Source organism: Branchiostoma belcheri, unplaced genomic scaffold (genome assembly GCF_001625305.1).
Source record: "Branchiostoma belcheri isolate BF01 breed outbred unplaced genomic scaffold, Haploidv18h27 scaffold2, whole genome shotgun sequence".
NCBI lineage: Eukaryota > Metazoa > Chordata > Leptocardii > Amphioxiformes > Branchiostomatidae > Branchiostoma > Branchiostoma belcheri.
In genome coordinates this window covers 4,360,721-4,388,545 of record NW_017803490.1, presented here as the reverse complement: position 1 = coordinate 4,388,545, position 27,825 = coordinate 4,360,721, and the positions used below count along the sequence as shown (strand labels likewise).

Below are 27,825 nucleotides of genomic sequence, written 5' to 3'. Positions count from 1 at the left end.
GGCTAACGGAGAGGCGGCTCCCGCCGTCCCTGTCCCGGCTAACGGAGAGGCGGCTCCCGCCGTCCCTGTCCCGGCCAACGGAGAGGCGGCTCCCGCCGTCCCTGTCCCGGCCAACGGAGACGCGGCTCCCGCCGACCCTGGAGCTGTTGCCCTTGCTGACCAGGTTCCGGCTGAGCAGGTATATTACAATAGCTTTGTTATCTAAATATTTTTAAAAGACAGCTGATTGATTTTTTATAAATCTTAGACAGTACCTACATGTAAAGGCAAGGTAAAACCCTCAGATGATAATGGTGATTGAAATCTTGATGTTGTCCGTACATTAAGTAGTAGGTTTTCTCTTATTTTACGTCTGTTTGATGGTATTCAAAGTAAAGAATTAACAATTTTTTGTCACAAAGGAACAGCAAAGGGCGCGGCCGTTGACCCTTGATGACTTATGGAAGTGTGTTGAGCATTTACAGTTCTTCGTGAACTTTCGGTGCCTCTGGCTCCTGCTGCAACTGATGACAAATTGTGAACATCCTCTCTTGACATATGGAAGCAGGTAACTGCCGGTCTGATATTAATGAGCATATACATGTATATATATATATATATATATATATATATATATATATATATATATGTGTGTGTGTGTGTGTGTGTGTGTGTGTGTGTGTGTGTGTGTGTGTGTGTGTGTGTGTGTGTGTGTGTGTCCATTTACAATGACAGCTAGCGCCCATGCGTTCACTACTACGGAAGTGTTGTTAGTTGGATAATTGAAAATAAGATCTGGATTTATGTACTTGTTTTTCCGTAGCCCGATGTGCCATTGGCACAGGAGGAACTAAGGTCTAAGGTAAGGTTTTCCGTAGGTTGACAGCACGGGGGTGAGGAAGGTTGGAAGGCAGAATGGCAGGAGATCGAAAGACAACACTGTGCTAGTACACATGAAGGTCTCAGAATATGGCCAGGAGCCAGCAGTAATTAATGGTCGACATGGGGGAATTCAGGAAGCAAAGAATTGCAAATGCATATCTGAAGTCTTAAATCTCTGATTTCTTGTTATCATTAGGTATGGCTCTATGGCTCCAACACTGAGTAGTGGCGACATGCTGTTCATGACTAACTTCCCGGACGACCCTGTCGGAGTAGGTGATATCGTCTCGATCAAGCTTCCAGGGCAAAAAGTGCCATGGATACGCAGGGTCGTGGAAATGAAGGAAGAGTACGCATACTTTAAGACGTTCTCTGCGGCCTTTTAGTGCTGTTACGGATAATTATAATTCAAAGGAATCCGAATTCAATTTAGTCGAAAGCTTTCTATATAAACATAACTCAAACCCAATTACTTTCATAGAAATTTTAGCTTCATCATGTCATGAAGCTAAAACTATATCATGTCAAGCGTTTTTGACTGGAAGCAAGGTTGTACAGAATACCTACATTCATTCCAAATCTGTTTCCTAAAAGACCATCTTGTACTTCTATTATCCCTAGCGATGAAAACAACCTAATGTACCTGACAAGAGGGGACAACGTTGACAACATGTTCCCACTGAGTGATACAGCCGACCCTGGTCCACTGTATCCCCTATGGGTTACGAGGAAGGACATTCTCAGCAAGATGAACATGTAAGTTTCTGTTTATGCAAGTTTATCCTCCTTTATTTGAAATCAAATATGTTAAATTGTAATCTTTTTATTTTGACGGCTACGTATACATTGTAACGGACAGTCTATTTTTGATGATGAATACACATTGAAAAGGACATCTTTTTCCGATTTATGAAAGTTAGCGAAGTCTATATGGCAAAGCTGTAGTAATTTCGTAATTTCACATTCAAAGGTACGACCCAAAATGTACAAACTGGCAGACCCTAATGACGTATGGACCAAATCGTCAGGAATCCTGTGCTTTGATTTTACACAAAAGATACGTTGATAGAACAGGATCAGGTGTGATGATAAAATCATAGCCTGGTTAAAAGTTGCGGAGAGGATGTTACTTAGGACTCAGGAGCTAGAATAGTTTTGTTCAAGCTAAGACCAAAGTCATATTCTTAATGTTATTTTCGCTGATTGTAACAGGAATATCCCACTCCTTGGGATCCTCAGCCTTCTGATCCACTCGGACTATCCACTTCTGGTGAGCGAACAATTTCCTTCCTACAAATTTAAGATATACGTGGCCTTACCATTTTAACGCGGTCCTATTATTTCAGAAATATGTGGCCCTCCAAATTCTGCTGCGTACTTATATGTTATATCTTATATGTTACTTCATATTGTATAAACTGTACAACATTTTAACCCGGCGCCTCAGATTGAAAAATAGTTTGTATTTCTGTGTGGTGAGAGAATTTAAAGAAGTCAATGTCAAATGAAATATTTTATTCTAGCGCTATGTAGCTATTGATATCTTCCATCTTTTTACTTGGTATCTTTTACAGGTTCTCATCAAGTACCTAGCATTGGCATTTGCCTGCTTCTATCTGGCCGTAATTGTGGTTGGAGCGACCGTAGCTGTATATATGCTACTGATTGAAGACGGCGTGTTTTTTGCCTTCATGGGCGCATTTGCTATTTGCGCTACGTCTCTTCCCCTGTTTGCCTGGCTTGCCTAATTTTTTTTTCCTTTCCACGATCCCAAGCGTCGTTGTTTTTATTTCGAACTCACATTGATGTACATAAAATTTACAGAAGACACAATATGTTAATTACAATCTATAAAACAAAGAATATCTCCGCATTTTTTTGCGCTCATGTATGATATATTTTGTTCTATGTTCAAGATGGAAGTAAAGTCAGTTAACGAAACAGAGAATGGATCGATTCCATTATAACAACCTTTGTCCTTATAAGTGCACCAGCTTCTAAATATAGCGTACATTGCTATAGCTACTATATGGTTAGCTGCACTTGATTTTTGTTGGTTCTGTGGACATCCATATAAATTAAAAGTGTTTCAACATTGATTGATAAGATGGTTTGCCTAACTTACTTCCATACTTTTATAGTACATGTAGATGGATTATACAATAAATTTGTGATGTGTGTACCTTTTCTAATAAATTCTATGTGTGACTTTTGTTAAACTGAATTTTGTGTGATTCAGATTATATTGTGTGGACTGTACAGAAACGACATGTATACTAAACGTTAGTTATACATCAGAGTTACAATTAGAATTAAATATTAATAAAAGTTATTATGTCATTTTCCTTCAGAAATTGTGTTACCTTCATTTATATATGTATCTTACGCCTCGTATTTAGAAGAACTCATCATATGTCATCATAATACTCATCATACAATGACCAAATTGCATATAAAACAATGTTGATTGTGAATATATGTATTGAAACATTATGTAATCTTAGCCAAGTTTCACTCGAGAAAGATAAAGAGCAGAAATATTTTCGTGCTTTGAATTCCTTTTACTTTGGCGCCATGTCACCACATGCCTAGTTTGTAAATACGTAGTACTTTGTGGTTGGCTATAAGGCCGTGTGGAACATTCCATGTAAAGAGGAGGGCGGCTAACTGCACTGGGATTTATAAATAAAGACACAAAATTACAATTTTGACTTATGATTTTAAGCAACACTGCCGGTAGCATGAACTTGTAAATCAACTTTATTGATAAAAACACTGTAAATGGTAAACATGTGACTACCCCCTTTATGAAGTGGAATATCCGGGATAGTTCCACAGTTTGAGGAACTACTTGTTATCTCAGTTTCGGTGACGCATGCAAATTCTAATCGCCTGTCTTAAATCCTTTTCCTTTACGCACAGAAAGAACCCAGTTGGTGTAGTGCTGGACTAAAAACTTCTGCACGGTAAGAACATTGCAAAAACATTTGTTACTTTCAAATTTAGTGACCTCGTTTGATACGGCGAACCCTCTTGACTTTTTTGTGTGTCTCAGCCTTCCTTTTGAAGTCTGGTTCTGATCTGCAATGACATTAAGAAGTTCAAAGCTCGTTGAATGACGGTATTTTTACTCAACATTTGTTGTTTCCGTAACGGCTTGGTCACCTTCGCTTCACCGTACGTAGATCGCCGTACGATTTTGACGCCGTTCAGGCAGGCTGTGACAGCGTAGTCAGGGAGACAGACGGATCAGTACCGTGGCCGACAAGAACAAAATTTTACACCGCAACTTTTGGTGTTTTACACCGCAACTTTTGGTGTTTTACACTGCAACTTTTGGTGTTTTACACTGCAACTTTGGGTGTTTTACACTGCAACTTTGGGTGTTTTACACTGCAACTTTTGCTGTGTTTTACACTGCAACTTTTGTTGTGTTTTACACTGCAACTTTTGGTGTTTTACACTGCAACTTTTGCTGTGTTTTACACTGCAACTTTTGCTGTGTTTTACACTGCAACTTTTGCTGTGTGGAAAACTTACACCCCTCCCCTTTTATAATGGACGGTCCCCCTGTCAGGTCAAAGGTGACAACGATGGCATGCAAACTACGTCGACTGAGTTATCCTTTTCGTGCATAAGTTTTTTAGAGGAAAAGCTTGGCTACGTTGTGACGTTAGTTTTTTTCTAAAGGTTTTTCTAGCTTTGGCCTATAGACCGGGATAAATTTAAAAATGTTTCGACCAGGTCCAGTGATTACAAATTATGTTGCTTTTTGCTGCCATGCGTCACAACAAATTTATCAAGGACGTCAGATATCCAGCTCCAGACATCAACAGCAATGACATAAATTTTCTGCAGGTTAGTTCATTATTATTGGGTATGGACATAGTTCGTTCTCTTCATTTTAATGTCCCTAGACGTCAGCTTGTGACTTGCCGCCGCCATCTTTGTCACCTTTGACCTGACAGGGGGACCGTCCATTATAAAAGGGGAGGGGTGTAAGTTTTCCACACAGCAAAAGTTGCAGTATAAAACACAGCAAAAGTTGCAGTGTAAAACACTAAAAGTTGCAGTGTAAAACACCAAAAGTTGCAGTGTAAAACACAGCAAAAGTTGCAGTGTAAAACACAGCAAAAGTTGCAGTGTAAAACACAGAAAAAATTGCAGTGTAAAACACCCAAAGTTGCAGTGTAAAACACCAAAAGTTGCGGTGTAAAACACCAAAAGTTGCGGTGTAAAATTTTGTACCTGTCGGCCACGGTAGATCAGGGCTGTTACAACAGAACCAACCACCGACAAGCCTGGTTTAAAATAAGAGTAAGACCACACATAAGACAGCTGAATTCTACAACGCACTTGCACGACTAACCCAAGAACACATTTTTGCGATTTTACGGCGATTGCACGACGTCTGTGACATGGACGTTTGAAATACTCCAGACCTGCTTTGTTGACTTCATGGTGCCCCATGAAATGTTGTTGGCCGCTCTTTGTCATGCAAGAACTTGATACCTGACACCAGAGTTCCTCTTTTATAAGGTCCCCGGTTATAAGGGTGTTTTTGTTGACGTCTATCCTCTAGCGCAAAGCTTGCAAACGGTTGCTTTTGCACAAAGTAGGGCTGTATGCCAGTCTATGGTATGTATCCTTGCAAACCGTAACGTTGCTTACTGCTTGCTTAAGGCGGTCCTTCGATTTCGAAGATGACGTCCCTCATTGTTCACCGTAACGTAAAACAAAGAAAAGTCACATGAGAGTACATGCCATAGCGGCTACGGGCATGTAAGACATTACTAGATATGCACATTTTATTACATATTAAGCCTTAATTTCTTTTTAATTTGTATGTATTGTTCCATCCGTGGATAACTTCGAGTCAGAATGGTTAATTCAAGAGACCGTTTAAACAGTATTAAACAACCAGATGTTTATATTTATGTTACAAAGTCGATTGTTTCTTCACACAGTCTTTTGATTACGTTTAGAATTAATAAAGGACCATCTACTGAGTGAGAACGGACTATGCCGCCGGCTGTTCCTATCTACGAACCGGGGGACCGTGCTCTAGCTCACCCCGCCCCTGTCAACAGACCTCCGCCTCGGGGCCATCCGGTTTTAGGTCTCGTTCCTGCTAACGGAGATGTTCCAAACGCACAGCATGCGCAGGTAAGAGTTTTATCGACACCCGATATACCCATATAGCTTTCGAATCTACGGAACTGCATAGTTTTATCATCTTATAATTAGACATTCTGACATTGTATAACAACGAGAGAAATATCCTCTGTAATTGAGAGACCAGAGGGGAAAGCAGGTTTATCCTCTGTAATTGTATACAAGATATGTTCCCTAGTTTTAGATATTTAGATAACAAAGAAAAATTTGTATTCCTCATGCAACTACATGTAGATATATTGTAATCTTACATATGTATTTACACCTACAACGTTGTGTCTTCGGAAGCGAGAAGAAGCTGAAACTGTACATAATAGGCAACACTTTACAAAGCTGTTATTGCGAATTTGCGGTTATACGTATACGTGACTACTACAGCAGCATTAATGAGTCGGCACCGTACTTCCAGTAGGTTTGGAACTTCTCAAAAGTTATCAAAAGTCATTTGTAGTCAACAACAAAAACTCGTCTCTCCCATCTTTTTGTACAGGAACAAGGGGAGACGTTCATGAAAAGGTGCATCAACCACCTGTTCGCTACGATCATAGCCGTCCTGGTCTGCTATGTGTTGCGAAAGGTGACATCTTGCGAATACCCTTTGCTGGCAGTTAACAACAGGTACCCATCTGTCCTTTTAGTGATCATGATTCAACGACATTGACCTAATGATCGATATCGATATTCCTGAGATTACAGTCTGACAGACAAACCTACAGAGAGAGAGAGAGAGAGAGTCCCAGACAACACTCCCTTGCCTTGGGTTTACATGTTGTACGTGTAGTTATTACATCTCCATGTCATGTAAAAAGTTTGAATTTGATTTTTATGTACTACTTCTGATACACAATGTACACCATCGTAATGTACATCATGGGAATATCCAGGTATGGCTCTATGTCTCCAACCATCAATGGCGGCGAATTGCTGTTCATGACCAACTATCCGGACGACCCGATCAAAGAGGGTGATGTCGTCGGGGTCATGCTCCCGGAATTGGGAGACAACGAGTACAAGCTGCGATTGCGCAGGGTTGTCGAGGAGCACCCAGACTATAAGAAGTACGTGCTATGCCCTGTTGTATGTATTTTTTTTTACCCCCACTATTAAAAGAATGGAGATATGGTTTTTGTTTGCGCTTACTGCTTTCTCAGGTGTTTGTCGTTACATGAATTTGACAGCTGCTAGCCTTGCGTGACGTAGGATATGGTTATGATCATTAGCTTTAACATGTCGCATAGATTGATATTGATGAAACAATACATAAACGATCAAAACAGTCACCCAAATAGCTATGTTTCTATAAAACAGGCATATATGATATGAGGTCCGTTTAGATCAAGCTAGGCTTCAATCAGATGAGGGTTAGTTCAGCTTCAAGAACCACTTTTTAATGAAAACTAATTACTTATTTATGGTTAAAATTATTTAATTATAGTTTCTAGCCTATCAATGAAATGTTTCAAGTATTTATCCTATATCATATGATTTTATTCACATTTGTTTTGAGACAATTGAGTTAGCAAACACATAGAGTGCTTATGGAATACTATTTATGTACTACCCTTTTGTTATGCAATCATCGTTAAGACATGATTATGATTAGTTTCGAAGGGGATCCAGTTTACCTGACGCAAGTTGACAACCGGCTCGCAGAAGGGAAAGCAGTCCTCGGACCAGCATATGTTGGGAAGGAGCTCATTGTCGGCAAGATGATCATGTAATTATAGATTTACCTCCATATTAAATAGATTTACCTCCATATCAAATAATAATTCCCACTAAGTAAATGTATATAGTACATGTATATAAACATGCGTACGTACTAACAAATGTAATCGTAAATTCATATCAAAAGGCAATTCTTTGTTGGTGATTGAAATTTGTACCTTCTGCGTGCACCCTAGCTTTTCAGATTAATATGCATAACAAATCCTAATAGTTGGAGAACAGTTTATTTCTCATTATGCCAACTCAGATGAACTTTCATGCTAACATATAATCTTGTTTGCATTGCCTACAACAGGAGTGTTCCATTCCTTGGGTTCCCTCATATCCTTCTCAATGCAGACATTCCACATTTGGTGAATATACATTTCTGTTTCTCTTTCTTTTTCCACACACCAGAAAGCAAACGACAGAAATAGGATTCTTTAATATAAATATTCTTCCGTTGTCTGTATTGGTCTCTTCTAGTATAATTTTCAATGGCTTACCTGAGCTTTAAATCATAGACATAGAACCTTGTAACATTTCGACATTTCGTTTCATTGATGGAATGGTGCATTATGTAACATTAGAACGACACAAAAAGTACATTTTGGGTCATTTCTTTACTAAGTAGGTGGAATCAACTCTACTCCATTGTAAATAAATACTAGCCTCTACCAGGCACCGCGGATCGCTGGAAAAATAGTAGAAATTGGCCGAAATAAAGGGATAGTATACAGGGAAGATCCAGGGCCATAGAAGCCACGTGGGTTGCAAATTGGATCTTCTATGGCCCTGGATCTTCTCTGGTATACTATCCCTTTATTTCGGCCAATTTCTACTATTTTTCCAGCGATCCGCGGTGCCTGGTAGAGGCTAAATAAATACCATACAGAAAGTGGAGGTACCAAAACATGGCGTCTTACGAGTGTACATTCTTTTTACTATAGTTTGTGGTGGCACCAAAAATTGAGTGCACCTAGATCTAGAATGGGCTGTTTTAGCGCCAGTCATAAATGTCAGAAATGTGAGATGATTGCAAAAATATGTTGAAAAGTGGATTTCGAAGTAAATTATAATTACACGAATATGTCTATAGATGAAATATTTCATTTTTGGTACATAAATGGCACATAATGTCCCTTAAATCAATAATTGTCACCAGCACCTATTCCTTTTCAGGTCTTTGCCCGTGCAGCGGTAATCATCTATGCTATGGTGGCGATGATCTATGGAAAGTTCAAGCACCGGCTTCCAGTGGACCTGTTTGCTTATATTTGAGCAGCTGTTGGAAAGCCAACTTTTTAAGTACCCCCATGATTGTATTGTTTTTGGTATGTCTGCATGGCCCTTTGGTATGACCTTAAGGGCAGGTTGTAATGGATATGGTTGGGTTCAGTCTAGTGATGCATACCGGTTCACTGGACTTGGATCCGAACTTGTAAGAATGTTTAGGTTCAAGTCCAAAAAAAACTAAAAGTCAAGAACTGAGTCTGGACTTATTACCATAAAAGACCATTTCACATACCCCTTTTCTTTCCAAACCACCTAAAACCTTCCGTAGATTGTAAAATCTTTGCTGCAAAATGAAGAAAACATTGCCATCGGGCATCGTCAAGTACCGGCCTCCATGCTAGTCTGTGGCCAAAGTTTCACCCAGACAACACTGCAAGGTTGCCAACATGCAATTTTGTATATCACTATATGCCATGGGTTTAGGTCCGGACTTACAAGTCCGGAACTGAACCTAAAACTCTGGACTTGAATCCGGACCTGAACCTAAAATTGGGTTTAGGTATGCATCATTAGTTCAGTCTGTCCCAGAGGGGGGTCTGGAATTGCTCGCTGTTTTCATGGGGTTTTTCGTTACATGACCTCCTTGACTGATGATACCCGGTGTTGTTTCCCTTGCACGATAAAGAAAGACTTGAAGAGACCATGGTGAATAAGGACACAGTCAACATCACGCCATGGAGGTATGAGATCTCAGAATTCTTTTTTTTTCCAAGGGAGCAATATCTGCTCAGTAATGTTAAACTTTAATTCAATTTCAAATGTGACACGTCTTAGTTAATTAATGTTCTCTGGTCTCTCTTCTATGGCCAATTTGCTATATATTGAGCTCACAGCATACTACATGTACTTCAGTAGCAATGACACTGAATCCTAATTTGCCATGGAAACATTTATTTGTACTTTTCACTTCTACCACAAAAGACCACTTGAATATGTACTCAACATCTGAATCATAACAATTGTCAAATATTAAGATTTCTCTTTTGACATTGGCACATTGCAGATAAATTTTTAACAGATGTAGATAGAACTTAATCGTAGATTCAGTTCATTCTAAGGATGATATACTGAATTCCCATGTTGAAAAATTATTTCAAACGTTTTGCATCTAAATCTTCTTCATAACACAATCGTAACATACCTTGTAATAATAACAGTTGTCAGAAGTCATGGTGTAACAATACTCTCCCATATTTTGTTATTTGAAGGCAAACATTGAGTCATAATTGTTTGCATTCTTGAAAGGGAAAAAGTTGTATCATCCATAGGATAAACTGACAGAGGCCTTACTACATCACTGAACTTTATGTACATCCTGTATTTGCACAATGCTTACCACAAAAAAAAAACATCCATACGTTACCCATCTCTTGAAAATAGCTCTACAATCTTCCATAATTTTTCATATATTTCAAGTACATGTAGATGGATTATATCATAACAATTAATATGTGATGTGTGTTGTTTTTCTAATAAATTCTATGTGAGATTTTGTTAAAAGGAACTTTGTGTGGTGCGAATTATATTGGGTGGGCTGTACAGAAATTATACCAAAATTGAGTTAAGAACCAGGCTTACAACGGTTTAAACGATGAAACATAAAGAATTATATGATTTTCCTTCAAAGATTATGTGTATCTTATGCCTCATATTAAAAAAAATCTAACAACTGCTCTTAGATATTTCATAATGCTCTTCATAGAATGACCAAATTGCATACAAAACAATGTTGATTGTGAATATATATAATGAAACATGACTTTTCTAACAGTTACTGTTGTTACAACATTTAATGCTTTGTGGTGACATTACATTAACACTACAACAATCCAGATATTTCCCAACATTTTTGGTGTAATTTTTCAAGTTGAGACAAGAAATTAAACTTTCTATTTCTGATTATACTAGTACTATTTCTGACCACAACTATTTTGTGTTTCTTTGTGCAATTGTTTCAGAACAACACTGTATATGTGATGTATATACTAATACTCCAACATTGTTCCTGTTGCTACAAGTATGACATAAAGTTAAATATCAGATTGTAACGTTGCCTGTGATTGGTTGTGGCAGTGAAGACAGGAATTTTCTCATTGGTCAATGCAGAATTGATTCTGATTGGCCATCCTGTATGTATCCATAGTAACTACTGATATTCTCTGCATTGTGTACTATAATGCACATTGAGTAAAGCAAGATTTTACTAAATGACCTCCATTTTAAACTGTCTTGGAAACAAAGTACTGCAAAAAATACCAAGCAATCATTCTCATTGTAGTGAAAATTTACTGAAAATGACATTTAATTTTTTCCTTCAATTTTGTATTACCACCTTTTTTTCACCATCAGAAAATATTAAGCTACATACAAGGAACAATCAAATCACTGACTGTACAAGTACGTTGTGGAAAAACTTTTTTCATCTGGAACCTACATGGAATTTCATATCTGTGCCATGAAATTACAACTTTCATAACTTTCCATGTCATACCTTTATAGACCTTTTTTAAACTTTATATATACTTCAGTCTCAAAACGTTTTTGTAATCGAAACACAAGTATGGTATTGTAAACTAGGCTATGGACAACATTCAGAATTTTCCATGCCAATTATGAAAATATTGGCCACTTTTCATGACAGTTCATGTCTGAACCATGCTGTTTTCATGACACCTGATGTAATGGCTGTACAAAGTTTGGTATCCTCTTACTGCACTTGTTAACACTTGTTAGGGAATGCTTCCAGCCGACTCTACTCCATGTGTTATTCTCGGTGTATGAGTACAAATGCACCTAAACAGGCTAGGATGGCATACTGGAAAACAGAGCGAACATCACGTTAAAAAAAGTCACAAAGTTGAGACTGAAATATTTAGCAAAAATGCAATGCATTGACATAGCAAATGATTGATAATTTGTAAAAATAACTGATACAAAAAACACCATAAACCATTGAATTCTTTTCACCATGCACTGTTTCATTAATCATTACACTGAGAGGGAAAAATTTAGTTCAACACTGTATTCAAAAGTCAGAAAAAATAAAATGATTCAAAATACTTGGTGCACAAATAATACATTGACAGGACATATACATCCACTGAGATAGTACACGTTGTAACCAGGCTGATGACAAATTATTTCTCACCTTGAATTTTGGATAATCATTCATTAAGATGGTCACTATCCCAACATAAGGCACAAACCTGGAGAAAACAAGATAAAATACATGAGTACTGAAAAAAACATTCACTAGTTACACATACTCTTACAAAACTATTAATACATCAAGCAATGTATAATTAGAATTGACAAAAGGTAACTTTATTGACCAGTCTATAGATTTAAAGGTAATGGAGTTGTAACATTCATATTTCTCTGTCTATTGGATTCAATACAAGTTATGGCACTGGTAATGCTAATAGTAAGTTTGAAGTGCTTGCTTTACTAAACCATGCCAGTGGTCTGTAGCCCTACACAGTGAGTGTTTGTTTCAGTAGACTGCTGTACTCACCCCCTAGCTCTCCCCACTACATCTTTCCTGTGGAGCCAGAGCTGTCCTGGAGCGTACAGGCCCCGGTCATCCACAGAGTTGTTATCTCCTTTTGTCAGGAACTTCACCGTGCCATCTTCCCTGGAATCATGCAACAGACAAGATATCATGTACAATTCAAGAAATGATTATACTGAACTAAAATGTACAAAACATTTTCGTTTCTTTCATGTACAGGGGTTTTGTTTTAGGTGTTTCTTTGCTTGTGTCTACAGTTATTTGAATACAGTACAAGCATGAGAGATGAGGAGGGAAATAGTGTATGTGCAGACTGGCAGGAAGGTCAAATTGGAGGTCAAAATGGTCTTCCCGCAGGCTGGGAGTAAGTGAGGTCAAATTGAAGGTCTAACTAGTCAACTGAAGGCTGGAAAATAGTGACAGTTGAATATGCACAGAATCTGGGAGAACTTCACAATAATGAATAAAAACAAAAAATTACATTTTAATGTAGACTTGTCTGGTTTTCTTTAAAAATTAACTGAAGAAATTCAAAGAAAATTTTAACTTGTAATCTCACTTTTCATGCAGCTTGATGACCCTGTGTACAATTGGAATGTCCCGTCCCTCCACTTTGAAGACTACGATCTCCCCCACGCGAATGGGATCTTCCTGGTAGTTAGTGAGGAACAGCAGGTCTCCTCTGTGGAAGGCTGGTTCCATACTGCCACTGGAGGGGTGTAAAAAAATTCATGTCAAATAAATCTGAACTTACCGACAACTTTAACCTTCTTTTGCTCCTTGTTGCCGATTCAGAAATGGTTGCCAAATTGCTGCTAAGGGTTAAAAATGAAGACCAAATACATATGTGCTGATTGTCAACATAATGATACAGTCTAGGCTTCTGAAGTGGCTGAAAAGAAAAAAAAAAGTGGGTAAACAGACAGATACACTACACTTATGTATGTTATGTAAGCAATGTAATGTTCCTGGTATGTGTTTATTTTAACATTGTAAATGCATGTGTATCAATGTCATTCAGGCAACATTTATGTATGTCTGCAATGTTGATATAATAATAAAGAATCGAAGAATTGAAGGTAACATACCAAGGGAGTTAGCCCACTAAATGTACAGCATGTTACCTGACTATTTGGCCAATTTCTACTCTTTTTAGCAACTTCTGAAGCTAGAGGCTACTGAAAGGGAACATGTCAAAACTGAAAAATGTGTTCAAAAGAAAGTTCAATGAAAGCTTGCATTAGCTCAAATAATTATAAGTAGTCTAAGTAATCTATTTGGAGTTCTACTCTAATGATTCTGTACCTGAGAACGACCACAATCGGACTCTCGCTTCCTGTCACCACCATCAGACCTTTCCAGATCATGAGTGCAGACGACACGATCATGGCAAAGTTCAGCACCTGGTAGTACAGCTGGGGAGAAGAGAATACAGATGAATACACTGTGAATTATGATTCTGGCTGTACATATACTAGTTCATGTAACAATATTCAATGGCAATCTACACTTACTTTTGTGCAAAGGAACATACATATTCCACAGAATCAGGTCCAGCACTGAAATTTATGCAGAAAGCATGACAACGATCCATTTATGTCAGCTGGTAACTACATTTGTATTTGTTGTATTACCTTAAGTTATGGAAGTATGAATATTAATATAAGACCTCAACTGAATTCAAGATGCAACAATATGCAATATCAATTTCTAGTTATTATTATGACCTTGTTGCCATAATTTAATAATTTTCATTTCATGTTTGTCGAAGTGAACAGTACTAAAGAAGAGAAACTTTTGAGTTATCTACATGCTGCACTAAGAGTAAGACCTTTGTAGGAAGGAATCAACAACACAGACATCCACTACAGACACGTGCACCATTTGGTATACATTGAAGAAGTATTTCCGTGTTATGTCTCTGCGATATAATTTTTTTTGTCCAGATATATCCCAGCAAAGCCTAGCATAGAACACAGTGACTGCTATAAATACGCAATATGCTTTCTCAAAAGTAGATAACTCTAACATACACAGTCTGTATCGTGCAGTTAAGCACAGACAAATCCGTGAAACAAGTTAGACTGTCTTTATCGTATTTTACTGAGAGAAAATTTAATTTGGGTTCAGCATGGGGTGGGGGGCGCATGGAACCATATGGACTCTTACGCCGACCACTGTAGGATGGAAAATTTGACCCAATCATTCAGTTTAGACGCAACCACAGGGACTGTTTCTGACCTGCCGTTTGTTCATCCGGCGCACATCGTCCAAGAAGCCGAAATCCATCATCTTGGGGTGGTTTGAGGGAGCTCGCTTCTTCCAAGAAAAAGGAAAATCGCCTCCCTGGTGGAACCGGAAGTACACGACACGCTACCCAAGTCTCGTTTCAAGGACCAACTCTCGCGTGATGCCGCGATTTCCGGTTATTGTAGGCTGGTCTGTTCCATTTTCTACTGAGGGGTGCTTACTACAAGTTTGTCATCAACAAGTGTCATTTCACCACCTACTTTAGATATTGTGCATAATCAACCAACTTCTAGACAATAGTAGTTCAGAGTTTTCAATCTCCAAGCAGATGTTGTAGTCCAGGGCAGGTTTCCTCAATGCAACCCAAACCAAGCAGATACAGGGGTGGAAGTTGGTAACATTTTCTATCACCAACCCCACAGTCAGATATTCCACCTAACATCACCACGGAGATCACTAAATCATAAACACACATTAAGTCCTGCTTTTGTAGATTTAATGAAGCACATATATTTGCATATCAATAAGCCATCAGTAAGAGCAGTAATCCATTTTCCGCATCATAACACTGTACAGTCATGTACAATGTACTAGGTAAAGTCATCATCAAACTGCAGCATTGAGAGTAACACATATAAAGTGTGCAAGTCACTAGACTTCGACTTTGTAAAGTTGGTTCTATTATTCAACAATTTAAGCATGGAAGACAAAATATACTGAGAGTTTGGGCTTAGGCTTTATAATCAAACCATGACAGTCAAAGACAAAGGTATGATTATATGATTATGAGGACAATGTGATAGAACTAGAGCAAAAACTGCTTGCATTAATGGAGCCATGGATTTTTTTCAATGGAATGGTTTTAAATTGGCAAGACCTTCAAAGATATTATATACCAGGCTACATTTCTACACAGGTTCTAGTTTGTATACAGTACAATGGAACAGATACATGTATGGCATTGCTACAGAATGTTGATGCAGAGAAATAAATAGTTGGTAAATAGTTGTCACATTCAGTAGCTTACACTTCAAATATTGAATTTCAACATGACACAAGCAGCCTCACTACAAAGTTGTCAATCTCACAATGTAGACAAATCCACTGCAACTGTTTACACTCTAGATGTAGAGTTTACTTTTGTCAGGTTTCCCTACATTTCACTTGTTACTGTCACTACTGTTGTTACTGCTCAGGACAGCAATTTGATATGATATAGATATCTTCTTAGCACTAAAAAAAGGTGAAGAAGTACAATGTAGCTTGGTGTAACACAAATGAACAATATCATCACTCAAATTGACCATTCATATGCTTTCAAAATTTGTCGCCTGCATGGCTGTACATGTACCTCTAAAACCTATTACTAGTATTTAGATGTGTTTCTGGTTTAGATGGTGATGTTACATAGGCCACTGACTTACTAGTAAAAAGAATCCATATACCATTCAGTGTTCTATTTAGTTCAAGACAGTGTTTTATGTGTATATTTTGTGATTTTTAGGCAGTATTGTGTATTGATGTGTCACAGCATGATGTTCACACACTCTCCAGCAGCACTGCAATGCCCTGGCCTCCTCCAATACAGGCTGAACCAATGGCTTGCTTCGCACCTCTCCGCCTACATAGAGAAAAACGGAGAAAAACGATGATGTAAAGAAAATTTGATTGATCAATAATAATTGATTCATTGATTGATTGGTTAATATCAATAATGATTGATTGATTGGTTAATAAGTTATTGAAAACCTAGTACCTGAGCTCGTGCACCAGATGACCGGTGATCCTGGCGCCCGATGCGGCCAGCGGATGTCCGAGAGCGATCGCGCCGCCGTTCACGTTGGTTTTCTCTGGGTCCAACCCTGCAGCCTTCTCTACAGCCAAGTACTGAGCAGCAAAGGCCTCGTTCACCTAAAACAACAATCATGCAAAATTGCATTGAAAATAGAAAAAACTCAAAAATTTACAGTACACTGTAGCTACTGGTTTTTCTAAAGTTACTTACAGTTTTACAGTTATGGAAAAGTTTTGGTCAATAATTGGGTTGGGCATTATAAATGTATAAAAATGGCTAAAGTATATTGTAATTTGTGACAAATCATTTCATGTAGTTTCCTTCATTTTTAAAAAGTTAAAACGCCACACTTATTTGATCTATTTGTTCTCAGATTTCAGTATATAGTGAAGTGTTTTGGCAAATGTGTGACTGTGGCTTTATTTTAGACTCTCTGACAGCTTTTATAGAGTTTTACCACCAAATTTTCAGTAAAACTCTAAAAATTCTTACCTCCACCAAGTCTACATCAGCCAGTTTTGCCCCAGTCTTCTGCAGCAGTCCCTCTATGGCTGGTACGGGGCCAATACCCATGATGCTCGGCTCACAGCCGGAGTAGTGATAACCGACCAGCCGGGCCAGGGGAGTCAGGTTATACTTCTTCACAGCGTCCTCTCCTGCAATCACCACGGCTGCAGCACCATCACATACACCCTGGAGGAAACAGTAGTTAAAGAACTAGTTAGCATTTGCTGGCAAATACTGTACAGAAAGTTTCTCTCCCCAAGTTAAAGTTTTATCCTGAACAAATGTAGTGGCTGAAATTGAAATAAAAACTGCCTAGTACATTTATATTTATTTTCAACAGCTGAAGAATACCATTCTTTTTTGAAAAGGTGTTATCCTCACTTACATTGTATATTAGAGGAGAAAATGCTGCTTACCACATAAAAGGGGCATCATGTGCATGAAACAGCCATACATAGCCAAATATGGATAGTGGCTGTTCCAAACACTGTCTACCCCCACTGCAGTTTCATCAACCCATATTTTTACCTGTTTTTTCCCATAAAATTGGCCATATTTTTTCAGCAAGGCAATGGCATTGGCATCATTCAAAAGTTTTCTTTGTGTTTCATTTTATCAAGAGTAACTGTCCTTAAAAAAAAATTGACAGACTGATTTTTACCGAGGCATTGGCTGCCGTGACCCTTCCGTTCTTCTTGAACACAGGCGGCAGTTTGGCCATGGCCTCCATGTTGGCCTGAGGTCTTGGGTGCTCGTCTACCGCAAACTCTTCTTTCCCCTTCTTCCCTTTCACTGTCACTGGTACTAACTCTTCAGCAAACCTGCCATTATCATGTGCTGTGGGGATATATACAGATAATATATTAAAATTGAATAAAAATTGTATGATTGTCAAATTTCTTAATTTTTCTCTAAAAGTTTGCAAATTATAAACGTAATAAAGTACATGTACAAATTACATTGCACAATGTACATGTACATGAATATTGTAAGCACAAAATTTAATGCAAAAGTGAAAGATGTTTTGACGCATCTAATTTCGTGTTAAAGAAAAGGGAGAGAATATATTTCAGGTCATTTGGTTCCGTAATAAAGAAATTGAATCCATTTAAAGAAATGGCAGGAGGAGGAGAAGATGGAGAAGAAACACTAGGGAAAACAATATAGTTCATCCATACCATGGTATTTACTGGTATGACTGAAATATAATAACTGCGTACTGACCGTCCTTCCACCTGGACTGTGTCCTGATGGCGTAGTTATCGCAGTCCTCGCGGGAAATGTCGTACTTCTCTCCCAGGTTCTCCGCTGTCACGCCCATGGGAGTGTTAATGTGCTGGTCAGTCAGGCCTGTCCACAGGGTGTCCTCAAGCTGACAATCAAATTTGTTTGTTTGTTTACTGTTCTTTCAAAAACAAATATAAAGCTTTCTACTAGCACTTAGTATCATACATGGCCTAGTGGTTAGTGGTCCTGCTGCTTCTGATCCAGTTCTGTTACAACTTACTAATTATAAATAATTGAGATCAGCTCAGACAATGTCTAACCTTACAGTGTTTATTTGGCATAGAAGGAAAATTTTAAAGTTTAAGACATTCACAATAAGCCAGTTCACAGTTCAAACTACACATGTACAGTGTGACGCATTGTTGGTAACTAATACATCAAAATTGAACTTGAAGAAATCTGAGACACAATTAAAAGATGTCTAAAAGGTATATTTTAGCATGGTTTTGACAACTGTTAACAAGTTAGTTAAAATTTTACCTCACACAGAAGTTGAATACCGTTACAGTATTAAGAATCAAATGTTCTTACGTTGAGGTCCAATCCCAGTCTGGTTCCGAAGCGAGCGTTCCGCAGGACGAAGGGTGCCTGTGTCATACTCTCTGACCCTCCTGTCAGAACAATCTCTGCATCACCCATGATAATGTCCTATAGGAGAGGTTGAAAACAGCATGTTTGAAAACACTATAGAGAGATATCAAATAACTAGAAAGGTAACATTTGCAAAGCAAATTGCATAATGTTTACCTTCACATATGGTCTGCTCTGTTAATTCTTACTCAAACATATTCATATATATGGTGAGGAGTCTAAATCCCTCCTGCTATAAAATTGCAACATAATGTACCAAACACTAGTTACCATGGCAGTCATAAACACAATTATATTATGTTTTCATCTTTACCTGTGCTCCGTTGACCATAGCCTGGAACCCAGACCCACACAGACGGTTGATGGTAAGAGCCGAGGCTGCCACGGGGACGCCCACTCGCAGGCCAACATGGCGGGAGATGTACGCTGCATCCTTGGAACTCTGGGATATCAAGAACATATCAATAGCAAATCAGAGATTTTTTTAAGTACCAGGCAGTATTTTGAGTTCTTGAATTTATTGGAACAACCAAGGAGATTGTATGACGTATTCTAATTGGGACTAGGACAGAAACTGTGCAGGCCTAGGGTTGCTCATTCAATATTTAGCTTCCCGAATTCTGGAAATTCTTACTGGCTTCAGGTCAGATTCTTGGGCCCCATTTCCAGTGTCTAACCTTATGACCTCCTGTCATTCTGCCTGTCATTCTGCCTATCATTCTTACCCCACCCATGTGCTTTAAACTTTCTACAGAAATCTGTAACTTTTGTAACACTATACCTGGATACAGTTCCCCACGACCACAGAACTGACGGCCTCGGCTGGCACGTTGCCCGCGGCCAGGGCAGCCCGCGAGGCGATCTCACTCAGGTCTGTGGCCGTCAGGTCCTTCAGCTTCCCGCCAAACGCGCCGAAGGGCGTACGCTTGGCGGCCACGATGAAAACTCCTGGGTGAGGAGAAAATTGATCGCTGTCAGTGGGGGAACGCCTTTTGGGGATCGTTCAACTAGTAATTGCTGTTATACATGAGGTAAATATGGTTCTCAACATTAGATTTGCGGTGATTTTTTGTTATTGTCTACATGATAATTGTGCTCCCTGTAGAAAACAAAACATCGGAAAAACTGTGCTTTGTATTGGACTTGAAGCCTTGGTGCGTATTTTATCATATCATAATCCAATGGTATATATATATCCAGGTAAAATAGTGTGTTGCTAGGAAATACTAGAGAACAACATACTTCTAGACTATCATATATTTACATTGACTTCTTAAGTAGATCAACAGTAGGGTGATTCGTTCTTAAGAGGTCACAAGTCAAAGATCTGAGATAAGTTTTCATGATGACCTCGACTGGCTCGAGCGATGACCTCTATGACGTGTAAGGAAAAACTGAGATTTGAACCTTCTTTAGACGCTAACATTTAAATCAAACGATACTATTATAATCCAAAAACCAATCTGATTATCTGTGATCTAAAAGTCGTTACGTTTTCTTCAGAATAAGTAATACAGGGCCGGGAAAGGAGGAAACACAAACTTACCTCGACTCAGCGCCATGTTGGATTTAGGATAGTCCAAGAGTTGTTCATGTAGGGATGTGTAAACTTGTTTGTGTTTTTTGAGAAATTCTAAAATATACTAAAGAGAGATTTTGTGACAAGTACTACAATATTATCAGTGTTAAAATAGTTCTTAAATGCTAATTTAACAGTATAAGCGAGAATGATAGATTTATCTATTTTTAACTTAAAATTGTCCCCTCTATCCTAATCGGATAGTCGTATATCCCAGTGGGAAGCCATCATGGCTGAAGTGTAGGTGTTTTATTTTGGTTCTATACAGACTTTCCCGTTTTACTATCCATAACTCCTCTTTCTTGTGATCCCTGCCACCTTAACACCCCCTCCTATACTCCACCTATCTTCCTTTACGCCTCAGACTCAATGAGTATCGTCATTTTCCTTATCTGAACCGTGAAACAAGAGGGATCCTAGGGAGCCCTTGCGGCCCCCCTCCCCCATATTTTTTACGGAATGATGACAGAGGAACTCTATGAGATGTTCAGAGGCTTTCCCGCCATAAGTTTCGTCATCGTCATCCCCTAATATTTTGTTACTCTGTTTTTGTTGTACCTCCAACATTTTTTATCTACCTCTTCCACTGTTGTCTATGATGACCAAACTCTGCGCAAAATCTTAGTGACAACCGAGTATATACTAAATGTATAACTTCGGTTGTTGCGATGCGAAAACTGAGAGTCTGAGACCACAGTTTAACAAAGTCTGAAGTTTACAATTTGTATTTTTTGTCACTATCACTATCCCTTGCTTTCTCTGTTTTTCGTCTTTATATAACTTTCTTAGGTAAGTCACCAGTGCACCCAGTTAAAAAAAAAACTTCAATAAACAACCAACAAAAGTGACTAAAACAAAACGTCATTCTAAAAGAATAATAGAGGCAATATACAAAAAATATACACAACTAGCTACAATCAAGGTTTAAAGGTTTGTGGGAGTAGCCCCTGAAAACTGTCAATTACTGTGTGTCATTTGGCATTACTACAAGAGTACAAGCCCTGTAATATACTATTGATATTTTTGTGTTACAGGACTATGCGACCAACCACGCACTAAAACATAAGCCATTAGTACAGAAAAGCCAACTGAAACTGGCTAAAATTTGTATCTTTCCATAAATGTACATAGCGGCATTGGATAATAACTGTGGCTAAGATGGCAACCGTATTCGTACAAGTTGGTCAATGTGGGAATCAAATAGGACAACAGTTTTGGACGCAAGTCCTGCCACTGAAGGACACTAAGGAGGGCATGCCCTTCTTCAATGCGAACGAGAGGCTACTTTCAGTCCATGTAGACAGTGAACCCAAGGTACTGCGTAGGCTGGGACTCTCGCTGAAGAAAAAGAACTTGGAAGAAGGCAATCTAATTTCAGGTAAGTGTGTATAAAACCGGTAATAACTTTTGTGTCTTCTTGTGTCTTACTAAATGTAGAATTGTGTAAGTCACAAGTGTAGGGCTGCTTTGTGTAAAAAAAAAACATTGTTTTTACTCCATTTCTTCTTCTCCAAACACATTAGGTCAATGATATCTGTCACCATGGTAACTGAGTACTGTAGTAGACACCCTGTGGTGTTGGGTTACATTATGTAGCAAGTGGCTTAAGAGAGTTGGAGAGGCTGGTCACCATGTATATGAAGGTGTTTGTGTAAGAATAAACAGAGGAGAGAATACATGTTCATTATCAAGAACAGAAGCATGCTGGTTAGTGGGAATACAGTTTCAGTACCAAGGACGGGCATGTTGGGTAGTGGAAATACAGTTTCAGTCCCAAGGACAGAGGCATGCTGGGTAGTGGGAATACAGTTTCATTACCAAGGACAGGGGCATGCTGGTTAGTGGGAATACAGTTTCAGTACCAAGGACAGGGGCATGCTGGTTAGTGGGAATACAGTTTCAGTACCAAGGACAGGGGCATGTTGGGTAGTGGGAATACAGTTTCAGTACCAAGGACAGGGGCATGTTGGGTAGTGGGAATACAGTTTCAGTACCAAGGACAGGGGCATGTTGGGTAGTGGGAATACAGTTTCAGTACCAAGGACAGGGGCATGGTGGGTAGTGGGAATACAGTTTCAGTACCAAGGACAGGTACTAGTTTGTAAGGTAAAAATTGTGTATTTGCTTTGCAAATATTACCTTAAACTTCTGGTTATCATTTTGTGTTGTTTCAGGAAAAAGAGGACGTGGCACAAACTGGGCGCTCGGCTACCATGGTGTGAGGAGGACTGAAGGCTGTGTGTTGTTGGATCAGACAGTGGAGGCTGTGAGGAGGGAGGTGGAACAGTGCGACTGTTTCTCTGGGATTGTTGTCATGCACAGTCTCAGTGGAGGGACAGGATCAGGTACAAAATCTTCTGTATTGAGATTTAACCTTCAATCTGCTGAGGTAGCCCTCTGACAACAAGTTTGTATTGGCCATGGGGTTTAAGGTGGCAGGGAGAAGGTTAATGTTAGCAAACATTACAATAGCTTTGAAAGTGTTGGACAACATTGAGTTCTGCTCCCTACTCTCCCGTTCTTGTTCTTCAAGTTTTTGTTTCACCATTGCTTTCTTGACGATATGTGCTACATGTGCTTGGCTTGAGCCTTTGTTTCTGTCTTGGATTCACCCAACACAGATGAGCTTTCATTTCATTCAGTCAAACTTAAAAACGTATGTACTCACAACGATAATGTACTGTTTTAATTTGCTTCTTGAAATAAATTTTTTTCTGAACTAGCTGTTATGCTCACGGTCAAAATTCAATTCAATTTTGCACAAATTTTTATTTAATGCTGAAGAGTGACAGATGTCACTCAAGACATCCAGAACAAATCTCGGTAAGTTGTCCAGTTTGTGTCTTTGAATGTTGTTCCATACTACATTTTTTGTACTTTGTCATCTTTCCTTCTGCACAGGACTAGGAGCCCATGTTATTGAGGACCTAAAAGATCACTTCCCCATCCCGTACCTCATGTCCGTGGCTGTGGCCCCCCATGCTGGCGGTGAGAGCCCCCTCCAGCACTACAACTGTCTGCTGTGTCTGTCCTGGGTACAGCAGTACACCGATGCTGTCCTGCTGTTCAACAATGATGACGTGCTGTACCAGCTACAGCATCAGCACAGCAGCAGCAAGTCACAGATTTCCATACCTGAGATGAACCAGTACATTTCTGACTGTCTAGCAGGTGTGAGCTCTTCCATATGTCTGTTTTATTTATTTATTTGTTTGTTTTGAATAACCAGTAAACTACCTCTAGGCATAACACACCAGTTTTGTATATGTTAATAATCTGTAGTAGTATACCTGGTATTACTGCCCTTTGGCGTAACATACCAGTTTTGCACAGTTAAGCTGTGTAAGATTGGACTGTAAGGTTTGAACCACTCACACCAGGAAGGACCCCTAGTCTCTAAGTCTTTTCGATAAGTGTGTTGGGATCTTTAACCTGCCTGAGGTGTGGCTGTCCGTAAACATATGACCAATCTTATCCAAGAGGACGTCCCTAGTACTCATTTTCTCTTCATGTTGAGTAGAAAATAGGTGCAGTGTTTTTCCCAAGGGCAAAACATTTGATCCTGCCAGGGATTCGAACCCAGAACCTAGCTTTAGAGTCTAAGCCTGACACTGTTTGTCTTTTGTCCCCTGCAGGTTTGTTCCTGCCCACAGACAGTATCACCCCCCCAGCAGGAGTCCCCCTGGGTATGGAACCATGGGAGCTGCTCAGGTCTGTCTGTCCCATACCGGCCACCAAGTTTGCACAGGTAAACACACATCAGCACTGCTGAGTTACTCTGGTCACTCACAGTACTAGTCTTTATGGAAAAAATCTACCACAAGGTGCATGTGCTTGGAATAAGTCCTCAGATTTCTTTAAATTTGTATTCATTGATATTTATTGAAAATCTGACTTTATAGTTGTTGGAATGTGGCACTTCTGATATACACCATTGAAGTTTTGCTTGTGATATCTGTTGTCATCTTTGCAATCCTTGCAGTCAGATTTTCTAGCCTTTTCTGAACATTTGTCAGAAAATTATATCTGTATCATATGACGTAACTGTGCAATATTGCATTCCTTGATGTCTATAGCTACTAGTATATTTCTAAACACTTTTAAATACAACAAAAGCCCAAGTTTTAGTGAAATTGAGCTCTTACCAATGTTTGCTTCAGTCTTGAAATCTTTGTTTGAAAAAAAGTGGTCTCACACCAATGTTTACTGAAGTCATGTGGTCTCACAGGTGAGTCACCACATGGGTAGCAGACTGGGCTGGGACGCCATCGCCGCTCACTCCATCCAGATGTACAAGAAACAGCATTCCCACCGGGACCGGGCGCTGTCCGCTGTCGTGGTGGCACGCGGGGATAGCAAGGACGATTTCCGCAGGTACAGGCCTGGCGTGGAGAGGAAGGTTCGGGCAGGGTGTAACTGTGTGGACTGGAACCCCTTCCCTGTCGACTTCTGGACTGGTAGGATGTTGTTATGTTTACTGTAAACCATTTTAAATTTGCGGTAGGAAAAATTTGAGGTCTTAGAAAAATGTACATGTTTCCGGAACTATATGTTTGCAGTGGCAGCAGGTGCAGATGACAGCGAAAACCATGAATATAAAACCCAAGAATTGTGATTTACAGTATTAGGAAGTATTCTTATGGATGCTGACTTGTGGGTTTGTGTGTATACTTGGGTAGGTTGATGCCAGGTGGGCAGTCGAAGATTGATAGACAGAATGACTGGAGGTCAAAAGGTCAGACACAGGAAATAGGGTTAATGTGAAGGCTCCAGAATCTGAGCAGAAGACAGTAGGAATTAGAGGTCGATGTGGGTGAATTCTGGAAGCCAAAGATCGCCTGAGCAACCCTCAAGCCTGACTAAATCTCGCCCCTCCAACTTTGTACAGTTTCTGTGTTAGTCCTGATTGAAAATGACTTGTTTATTTCTTCAGGTAAAGATTCCTTGGCGGGTCATACCGAGAAGAAGTCACTGACCATGTGCACAAATAACTCAGGCATCACCAGGTACCTGGAACATGTGCTGACCAAAGCACGACAGAAGTATGATGCCAAGGCCTTCCTACACTGGTACTGGAAATATGGCTGCACTGAACAAGACTTCACCACAGCTTTTGACACTGTTGAGAAAATAGTTGAAGACTATAGAGAGGCTGTTAGATGATAGTATGATGACTATAGTCTGTAGAAAACATTTTGTGTCTGTAAATAATATAAAAATGATGTAATCAAACGCTTTTTTGTTTTGAAGAATATGCTGAATTATATTTTTTTAAGTTTTGCATACTGCAATATATCACATATTACAAAAGGCTCATATTTGGTGATATGAAAGTACTTTCTTTGCACACAACCAGAGAGTTAATCTGTCACCTTTCTCATGGCAATACTTTGCATTGCAGCTAGGTGTCGCTGCTGTAGCGTGAAGAACGCAGTCCCAAACATGACTGTTTGTCTTTTATCTTTTGTATTTGAGCCATATATATATATATACATGTACTAGACCCAACCATTTTCCACCCAAGATGCATGCTACCCCTGGCATGTCTTTGAAGAGACTATAGAAGAGGCTTTGGAAGATAACACTTCCAATTAGCCTACTTTAATTACAACTCTCCGCAGGGCTTAAAGCCCTCTGCGTCTGTTTAGAACTCCCACACAAAATCAATGAAAACTTTTGCACTTTGCGAAGCCTCGACGTGCAAGGAGGATTTGTTTGAGGAGATGTAGATCTAGATCTAGACGGTCAGTCTGAAAACAAGCACTGTGGTGTTGGACGGGGGATCTAACAAGGAAAACACATACAGTTCAGCCATTTTCGCTGCGTACATCACAAGAATTGTAAGGTGAGAAAAGTATTTTGAGAACTATCATATGAAACGTTTGCATGTTAGCTTTGGAGTGTTCTGTAGATTTGTGAGATTAAAATTTGTGTATTACAGTTTAAGTGGAGACATGTTGAAGTATATCTTCACTGACCTTACCATGCGCTGTCGTAGGTTGTATACAATTTTAAAATTGTAGGATTTATCAACTGCTTACGGTGATCTAAAGACAGCCTTTTCGTCACATTACGATATGTTATAAGCTGAATTCTGCAGGATACATGCATGAATATCCCAAGAATGAGCTCAGTTTAATTTGCGATCGTACAATAATTTGTACATGTGGTTACGAATAATGTAATGTAATGCGTGAAATTCTATACATTTTGCCCTAAAATACACATAATTCAAGCCATTTTCCCCTAAAATACGATTTTGGATGCTTTGAATTTTTTACCATAAATCATCATTACACCGGATTGAAACTTGACACTTGAGCTTTTTTTCTAGACCGAGCATGCCGCTGAGCCCTGAGCTGGCTAAGATCTGCTGGGTGACCCACCGCGGCAGCTTCTGTCCCCGGTACGGTGAGGACCCCCGCAGGACGCACTGCTGTCTGGTCGGGGACAAGGTGGAGTGCTGCCTGCCGTCATCCAACGCAACGGCCGCCGGGCACGTCAACGGTTATGTCTACATGAACCTCAAGTACGTGCAAAACTTTGCTTCATTGTTAGATACACATGTATTTTATCTGCCGATCATTTCAGTTTCGGTAACATTTTAGGAAATTCAGTTCACAATAATCAGGGGCTTAAAAGAGCACTAACATCGAGAGAAGAGACTAGGTGTTATTTTCTAATAGATAATATACCAATTATTATATAATTCTTGCAGAAATCTGAAAGTGCGACGTGTTTTGTAAAGCAATATCACAAATATTATCACTACCCCAATATGCATTCCCTATACGTTTTTCACTTCAGCTGTAATGTGAATATTTTTCAGCGTACAGTATATAAATGCTAGATGATCTACATGTGCACGTCAAGGTGGCCAATCGTTCATTTTAGGTATCAAAGAACAAACGACAAGAACAACATGATTTTTCACTCATCTCCCATGCAATTAACTATTTTTGTAACCAAATTTTTCTTCCTTTATCGCTTTACTTTTATTATCTCCTTTATTTCCCTTGATCTTGTAGAGCTCTAAACATCCACGTGTTGGTGCAAGTGGTCTGGTGTGTCTTCTTCCTTTATCTTATCTCTTTGATTCATCTCCTTTATTTTCCCCGATCTTACAGAGCTCTAGACATCCACATGTTGGTGCTAGTCGGCTGGTGTCTCTCCCTCATCATCATCATCATGGTGGTTCTAGTTATCTGCATCTGCCGCGGCCGGTGCACCTGCCACAGGAAGCCCGGGCCGCGGCAGCGCACGTCG

General features: G+C 39.3%; 4 protein-coding genes and 1 long non-coding RNA gene across 5 annotated transcripts in view; 2 read left to right on the top strand and 3 right to left on the bottom strand.

Annotated features, from left to right (window-relative positions):
• Positions 1–7,645: 7,645 nt before the first annotated feature.
• On the top strand, positions 7,646–9,136 carry LOC109468674. The gene is made up of 3 exons (XR_002140138.1): positions 7,646–7,753; positions 8,060–8,117; positions 8,926–9,136. It is a non-coding gene; the product is annotated as an uncharacterized LOC109468674 (long non-coding RNA).
• Positions 9,137–11,380: 2,244 nt separating this feature from the next.
• On the bottom strand, positions 11,381–14,919 carry LOC109468635 (signal peptidase complex catalytic subunit SEC11A). Its single transcript, XM_019766952.1, has 6 exons — positions 14,792–14,919; positions 13,856–13,965; positions 13,110–13,259; positions 12,554–12,673; positions 12,188–12,245; positions 11,381–11,854 (listed from the first exon to the last, which is right to left on the bottom strand). The coding sequence occupies exons 1-6, from the start codon at positions 14,840–14,842 to the stop codon at positions 11,804–11,806; spliced, it is 540 nt and encodes a 179-aa protein (XP_019622511.1). The 5' UTR covers positions 14,843–14,919; the 3' UTR covers positions 11,381–11,803.
• A 366-nt stretch (positions 14,920–15,285) lies between these two features.
• On the bottom strand, positions 15,286–20,552 carry LOC109468596 (3-ketoacyl-CoA thiolase, mitochondrial-like). The gene is made up of 9 exons (XM_019766905.1): positions 20,527–20,552; positions 19,762–19,928; positions 19,294–19,422; positions 18,921–19,037; positions 18,327–18,474; positions 17,764–17,939; positions 17,088–17,288; positions 16,557–16,711; positions 15,286–16,421 (listed from the first exon to the last, which is right to left on the bottom strand). The coding sequence occupies exons 1-9, from the start codon at positions 20,540–20,542 to the stop codon at positions 16,340–16,342; spliced, it is 1,191 nt and encodes a 396-aa protein (XP_019622464.1). The 5' UTR covers positions 20,543–20,552; the 3' UTR covers positions 15,286–16,339.
• Positions 20,553–20,765: 213 nt separating this feature from the next.
• On the top strand, positions 20,766–25,776 carry LOC109468660 (tubulin delta chain-like). Its single transcript, XM_019766983.1, has 7 exons — positions 20,766–20,799; positions 21,594–21,937; positions 22,734–22,904; positions 23,461–23,730; positions 24,195–24,307; positions 24,788–25,016; positions 25,493–25,776. Exons 2-7 carry the CDS (start codon positions 21,718–21,720, stop codon positions 25,720–25,722), a joined length of 1,233 nt encoding a protein of 410 aa, XP_019622542.1. The 5' UTR covers positions 20,766–20,799; positions 21,594–21,717; the 3' UTR covers positions 25,723–25,776.
• Positions 25,777–27,680: 1,904 nt separating this feature from the next.
• The window catches only part of LOC109468406, a 2,937-nt gene continuing 2,792 nt past the window's right edge, over positions 27,681–27,825 (bottom strand). Inside the window, exon 2 of the mRNA XM_019766657.1 lies at positions 27,681–27,825. This exon is cut by the window's right edge and continues 164 nt beyond it. Coding sequence (XP_019622216.1) covers positions 27,681–27,825 — 145 coding nt within the window.